Genomic DNA, 7,309 nt, shown 5'->3' on the forward strand with positions numbered 1-7,309 from the left:
GGGATACACCCCACAGGCACAGGATACACCCCACAGGTATGGGACACCTCCCACAGGTACAGGATACATCCCATAGATAAGGGACACACCCCACAGGCACAGGACACACCCCACAGGTACAGGACACACCCCACAGGCACAGGACACACCCCACAGGTACAGGATACACCCACAGGTACAGGACACACCCCACAGGTACAGGACCTCGGCCTCACTCACCCACACACTGGTTCCACTGGTAGTGCTGGACATAGCCCTGGGGGCAGCCACACCTGTACCCCCCCAGCACATTCTGGCAGCCGTGCTGGCACCGGTGGTTCCCGTCACACTCGTCCACATCTGCAGCAAAGGGACACGGGGGCAGTGGGACAATGGGACAATGGGACAATGGGACAACAGGACAACTCCCCCCAGGCTGGGGGGCCCTCAGGGACCAGTGGGTGGGACCTCAGGGCCCTCAGGGACCAGCTGGACCTGCCTGGCACCCTGCAGGGTGCTCGTGTGGGCGTGGTTCTGGTGCCCAGTTATGTCCCTGCAGTTGGCAGTGAGGGGCACCCTCAGCCCCAGGGCCCACAGACACCCCTGGGATGGGTTTGGAGTTAAAGTCTGGCCTGGACTCTGCTTCAGGCTGAGCGCTGGCAGTCCTCAGCAGGTCCCATGGCCAGCATGAGCTGTCTCCTGGTAGGACACAGGACCATTCCTGTCCCAGCTTGGCTGTGGCTGCAGCACTGAGACCTTCATTTCTCTCTCCAAGGGCCGGTGTTTCCCCAGGCAGGTCAGGCACCGACCTCTCCTTCGCACCAGGGCTTCCCATGGGGGCTTCTGGTGCCCCACAGACCCTTCTCACAGAACCATGGAATATCCTGAGCTGGAAGGGACCCAAAGGGATCATCCAGCCCAACGCTTAGCCCTTCACAGGACACTCCAATAATCCCACCCTGTGCCTGAGAGCACTGTCCAAACTGAGCTCCTCGGAGACTGTGATGCACCAGGAACTCTTCCTCAGGGGAACACAACTCTGCCAAAGCCCTGGAGACCCAGACTCACCTTCACAGTTGACCCCAGAGCTGTCCAGGGAGAATCCTTTCTGGCACTCGCAGTTGTAGCTGCCCGGGGTGTTCAGACACTGCCCTTTGGCTCCACACAGCGAGGGCTGAGCTGTGCACTCGTTGTTGTCTGCAAAACACCCACGGTTTTGGGGGCTGGAAAGACTCTCCTGGGCTTAAAACTGACCCCTGGGGATGTTGTGCCCGTGGGAATGTCCTGGTGCTGCCCAGGGGAGCAGGGAATGGCTCTACTCACCGATGCAGGACGAGTGGTGCTGAGTGAAGCCGGGGGGGCACTTGCAGTTGAAGCCCCCGATGATGTTCACACAGAGGAACTGGCAGTTGTGCTGCTTGGTGGAACACTCGTCCAGGTCTAAAGCAACAAGGAAAAGTGTCTCATTTTATCCCCCTGAGGTGTCTTATCCACATGGTCTCAGCCTGTGCCACCTGTGGATACACCTGGGCACACCGGGATTGGCCTCAGGAACAACACTCAGAGTTCTTCCACGAGAAGAACGAGCCTCTCCCCACCTCAGTGTTATACATGGGCACATCTGGAAGGTGCAGAGACTTCTCCCTGCCTCCCCTGTGATCCACAAATCCCAGAGTCTCCCAGATTCTCAGCCCAGCCTCCTCACACACTGACACTGGGAGAGGTGGCCACAGCCCCAGCCTGGCAGCTGCTGGTGGCACTGACATGCAGGACACATCCAGGTTGAAGCTCCTTGGAGCTCAGCACAGCCTGGGATAGGCTCTGAGGTCTGTAGGAAAGGGCAAGGAGGATTTTTTTCCCAGATGAGACAAGTCCAGACTGCGGGAGGATGAAACCCTCACCCACCAGTCCACAAGGGTGGCACCTTTCCCCACGTCTGTCCTTGTGCTGTGGCTGAACAGAAGGACCTGAACTGCTCTGCCACGTCCCCCCAGGTGCCAGGGGTGAGGCAGGGTCTCTGCTCCTCCTCCTCCTGGCTGGATACCTTTGCAGATCTTGCCATCCTCCTGCAGGATGTACCCTCGGGGGCAGGAGCACTGGTAGCTGCCTTCTGTGTTCTTGCAGATGAAGTTGCAGGGCTTGGGGGACTGGTTACACTCGTCCAGATCTACCCTCGAGAGACAAGACATGTCAGCACCCCCAGGGACAGGGCCCCCTCCACCCCTTGGACAGCTCAGCCTGCCCAGGAGCTCCTGAACACGAGGTGATCCCAGGTTTTGTGGCACCACACAAGTCAGTGGTCAGATATCCCTATGGATTCTGGCACTCCCAGGTAAATGCCCTGTTTTCACCCTGCAGGAAGACAGGGATTTTGGGGGAGCACCTCAGTTTGAGGCAGCACAACAAGTGTAGGAGATCTCCTGTGATGTTGTAATCATATGAATATGTATTTAATCACATATGAAAATTGCATAAACCCCCCTGATTTTGTGTGAAACCTTCGAGCGAGTTCTCCGTGGGCGAACCACGCTCGCTCCCGACGTCAGCCATAAACACCTTTGCTGCTCGAAAGATCCAAAAGTCTCTGAGCAGTTCCTTAAACCTGATTTTTTTGGATTCACAAGGGCTGTCCAGAGCCACAGGATCCCTCTTCCCCACTCACCCACGCAGGCCGTGCCCGTGATGTCGGCGGTGTAGCCCAGCCGGCAGTGGCAGCGGAAGGAGCCGATGCTGTTGATGCACTGCCCGTTCCTGCACAGGTTGGGCAGGACCTTGCACTCATCGATGTCTGGGGGAGGGAGAGAGGAAAGGACCTGTCAGTGCCAAGGCTGCCTCTGTGCCCGCTGCCAGCCTTGTGCCAGGGCAGCTCTGAGCCTCCCAGAGCCGAGAACCCGCCCGGAGAACCTCGCAGAGGCTTCGTGTCTGCTCCGGGCTCTGTCCCAGCCTGCACCCACGTCCTCTGCACTCAAAGATGTGGCCCCAGCTCACCTCTGCCATCAGTGGAGTATCCTGGGCCATGGGGACACATCTTCTTGTACTGGGCAGTGCCAGGGAGAGGGCAGAGCTCGCACTGGGGGCCCCAACTGCGCCCGCTGTTGCAGCAGCACTCGGATTTGGTGACCAGGTTGCGGTTGGTGGAGGACATCTGGCACATGGTTTGCAGCACCTCGGTGAAGCAGAACCCTTGGCGGGTGTCTGGGTGGAGGAAAGGGGGCTATGAGTACTGGATCTGAGGCAGTGTCAGCCCCAGGGATGAGGGAGCACCAGCACGAAGGGGGTGTGGTTCAGATAAAGGTGAAGGTGATGTCCCCCAGACAAAGAATCACAGAATGGTTTGGGTTGGAAGGAGCTGGAAGATCATGGAGTTCCAACCCTGGTTTGAGTTGGATGGCACCTTGAAGGTCATGGAGTTCCAACCCTGGTTTGAGTTGGATGGTACCTTGAAGGTCATGGAGTTCCAACCCTGGTGTGGGTTGGATGGCACCTTGAAGGTCATGGAGTCTACATCCTGCCATGGGCAACCTTCCACTATCCCAGGTTGCTCCAAGCCCTGTCCAACCTGGCCTTGGACACTTCCAGGGATGGAGCAGCCACAGCTTCTCTGGGCAACCTGTGCCAGGGCCTCGCCACCCTCCCAGGGAGGAATTCCTTCCCAGTGTCCCACCTAACCCTGCCCAGGGAGGAATTCCTTCCCAATATCCCATCCAACCCCACCCTTTGTCGGCGTGAAACCATTTCCCCTTGTCGCGTCCCTCTGTACCCACATCACAAGTCCTTCTACAGCTCTCTTAGACCCCCTGAAGCCTCCGGGGAAACCCCACGTGCTGTTCCAGGCCCGGTAGGATTTGGGAATTACCGATGCACTCGGTGCCAGAGGGACTGACTTCGAAGCCCTCGTTGCAGTCGCAGCGGTAACTCCCGGCAGTGTTCACACAGCGCCCGTTGGGGCAGATCCCAGGCTTGGTCCGACACTCGTTCTCATCTGGGAGGGAGGGAAGGAAGGAGGGAAGGAGGGAGGGAGGGAAAGAGAGAGAGATAGGAAGAAAGAGGGAGAAAGAAAGAAGGAAGGAAGGAAAGAAGGAAAGGAGGGAGGGAGGGAGAAAGGGAGAAAGAAAGAGAGAAGGAAAAGAAGAGAGAGAGAAGGAAGGAAGGAAAGAAAGAAAGAGAGAAGGAGAGAGAAAGAAAGAAGGGAAGATGGAAGGAAGGAAGGAAGGAAAGGAAAGGAAGGAAGGGAGAAAGAAAGGAAGGGAGAAAGAAAGGAAGGGAGAAAGAAAGTGAGAAAGGGAGAAAGAAAAGAAGAGAGAGAAAGAAGGAAGGAAGGAAGGAAAGAAGAAAAGAAAGAAAGTGAGAAAGAAAGAGAAAGAGAGAGAGAAAGAAGGAAGGAAGGAAGGAAAGGAGGGAGGGAGGGAGAAAGAGGGAAAGGGAGAAAGGAAGGGAGGGAGGAAGGAAGGGAGGAAAAAAGTGAGAAAGAAAGGAAGAAAGAAAGGAAGAGAGAGAGAAAGAAGGAAGGAAGAAGGAAAGAGGGAAAGAGAGAAAGAAAGAAAGAGAGAGAGAGAGAAAGAAAGAGAGAAAGAAGGAAGGAAGGGAGAAAGAAAGAAAAGAAAGAAAGAACCACAAAGAGCTCTGGTGAGGCAAAGAACTGATTCCAGCTTTCCATGAGCCCCTGTGCTACCACTCAGTTTGAAAGGTCCTCCCAGAGCCCTTGAGGACCATTTCCACATCAGCAGGGAAGCACATCCACCTGCCCTGGACCTCTCCCAAAGCAAGGGTGGCCGAAATTTGGCTTCCCTGGCCTGCACATCCTCCACCTGCCCTGGCCAAGCTGCTGGGCCAGCCCTGGAGCTGGGCTGGCTCCGTGTCCCTGCTGTGCCCAAGGCTGAGCAGGGCTGGGCTGCCCAGTGCTGCCCCTTCCCAAAGCACATCAGTGCAAAGCAGCTCAGGACAGACATAGAATGACCCAAAGGAAAGGTCCCCCCATGCTGGACTCCGATCCACGTGGGCCAGAGGTGAACAGAGGGTTGTGCGTGAAGGCGTGACTGGGACACCCCAGGGAGGAGGAACATAAACTTCCACGGGCAATGCCTGGCAGGGAACCATCCCCATGCCCTTGGGAGTCCCTGGCAGCCTGCCCTGGTACCTGTGCAGCCCTCTCCATCGGGCCTGCGCTGCATCCCTGGCGGGCAGATGCACATGAAGGTGCCGATGAGGTTCTTGCACAGCATCCCCCGGGACTCGCAGTCGTGCAGCCCCTCCGCACACTCGTCCAGATCTGCAAGAGAGACCCCGTCAGAGCTGCCCCTGGGTGATAGTTCTAGTCTAGGCCTTCTTTGGTGACCAGTTTGTAACCAAGGAAGTGGCCATGCTCCCAGTATTCCATACGAATTTTACATAAGCCAGGGTACGGTTCGTGTGAGGCCTAGTGAGGCCTAGTGAGGCCTTGTAGGCCTTCGGAGGCAGAGGGTGCCAGCAGTGCTTGGCACGATTCTGCTATCTCAAGGAGAGTAATAAGATTTTCTTTTCCTAGTTCTTTATTGATTGTTATTGTGCATACCTGCTTTGGGGTATTTTGTGGTTTTTTTCCCTTGTCCCTTTTCCCTTCCCCTTTGAGGGGGTTGTTTGGGGTTCTCTTTTCATATGTACACAGTATTGTAACTGTATATAAACTTGTGATATACGTAAATATATATATTTTGTTATAGCTCAGTTGGTTTCGGGTCTTTCAGTTTCTGTAGTTCTTTTTTTTCCTTTGCCCAAAGGGGAGGGGGAGGTTTTCACTGTAGCCTGGAGGACTTGGTGGGAAGCCAACTCCAAACAGCTACACCCTGCCAGCCCTGGGGGGCATCAGGAGTGCCCACTGCTCCATCAATCCCTGTGGCTTTAGCCCAGGCTGGCTGGGGCACAGTATAAAAAAAAAAAATCATAGAATCATAACACGGTTTGGGTTGGAAGGGACTTTGAGGCTCATCCAGTGTCACCCCCTGCCATGGGCAGGGACACCTCCCACTAGCCCAGGTTGCTCCAACCTGGCCTTGGACACTTCCAGGGATGGGGCAGGCACTGTGCCAGGGGGCCTCATTGCCCTGTGAGCAAAGAATTTCCTTCTGGCAGCAAGCCCAAGGGGGTGACAGTGGGCACCCGCTCAGCGATGCCAGGGCAGGAGTGCTGCCTTCCCTGCACACATGTGGCTGAGAGCAGGAGCTGGGGAGGGTTTGGGAGCTTCCTGATGGGTGCAGGAGGGGCTGTTACCTCTGCACATCCTCCTGTCCTCTCTCAGGGCATATCCAGAGGGGCAGGTGCACTCGTAGGAGCCGAAGGTGTTGATGCAGCGGAAGGCACAGAGCAGGGGGTTCAGGGAGCACTCGTTGATGTCTGCGGGGAGGAGAGAGGAGAGAACCTGCCTTGGTGCTGTCAGGGGACAGGGCTGGGCCTCCCCAGGTCAGAGCCACCCTCCCTGGGCATCCAGCTTGTGAGAACTTTGTTCCAACAAGGCTTCCTGCCCGTGGCTGGTTGTAGAGGGACAGACACACCAAGACTCTCAGCAGGACAGACACCTGGTGTTTTAGCAGAGGGACAGACAGTCAGTGTCTCAGCAGAGGGACAGACAGCCAGTGTTTCAGCAGAGGGACAGACACCTGGTGTCTCAGCAGAAGGACAGACAGCCAATGTCTTAGCAGAAGGACAGACAGCCGGTGTTTAAGCAGAAGGACAGACAGCCGGTGTTTAAGCAGAAGGACAGACAGCCAATGTCTTAGCAGAAGGACAGACACCCGGAGTCTCAGCAGAGGGACAGACACCTGGTGTTTTAGCAGAGGGACAGACAGATGGACTCTCAGCAGAGGGACAGACAGACGGACTCTCAGCAGAGGGACAGACACCTGGTGTCTCAGCAGAGGGACAGACACCTGGTGTTTTAGCAGAGGGACAGACAGATGGACTCTCAGCAGAGGGACAGACAGATGGACTCTCAGCAGAGGGACAGACACCAGGACTCAGCAGAGGGACGACACCAGGACTCTCAGCAGAAGGAACTGAGCCCCAGCCAAGCTTTCCCACACCATCCCTTGGAGCCGGCCCAGGCAGTGACCCAGCAGGGTCTCCCCCAGCCCGGTGGCACTGGGAATGAGGGGACAGATGAGGGGACAGTCCCCCAGCAGCGTCACCTTCACAGGTCATCATGGGCCCCGGCTCAAAGCCCTCGTCGCAGGCGCACTCGAAGCCTCCCACCACGTTGGTGCAGGTGCCGTTCCCGCAGGGATTGCCGATGGAGCACTCGTCGGTGTCTGGGGACACGGGACACGTCAGGGGGTCAGTGGGGTGGGAAGGGTCGGGG

The 7,309-nt window shown here is 56.7% G+C and overlaps 1 protein-coding gene across 1 annotated transcript in view; it reads right to left on the reverse strand.

Annotated features, from left to right (window-relative positions):
* Positions 1 to 7,309, reverse strand: part of LOC113957184 (fibrillin-2-like) — a 99,959-nt gene that overhangs the window by 2,713 nt on the left and 89,937 nt on the right. Inside the window, 10 exon segments of the mRNA XM_027664404.1 lie at positions 220 to 339; positions 1,048 to 1,176; positions 1,303 to 1,419; positions 2,024 to 2,146; positions 2,642 to 2,767; positions 2,968 to 3,174; positions 3,836 to 3,961; positions 5,117 to 5,248; positions 6,226 to 6,348; positions 7,140 to 7,259. Coding sequence (XP_027520205.1) covers positions 220 to 339; positions 1,048 to 1,176; positions 1,303 to 1,419; positions 2,024 to 2,146; positions 2,642 to 2,767; positions 2,968 to 3,174; positions 3,836 to 3,961; positions 5,117 to 5,248; positions 6,226 to 6,348; positions 7,140 to 7,259 — 1,323 coding nt within the window.

The sequence above is a fragment of the Corapipo altera genome, unplaced genomic scaffold, assembly GCF_003945725.1.
Source record: "Corapipo altera isolate COAL_440 unplaced genomic scaffold, ASM394572v1 96, whole genome shotgun sequence".
In the NCBI taxonomy this organism is placed as follows: Eukaryota; Metazoa; Chordata; class Aves; order Passeriformes; family Pipridae; genus Corapipo; species Corapipo altera.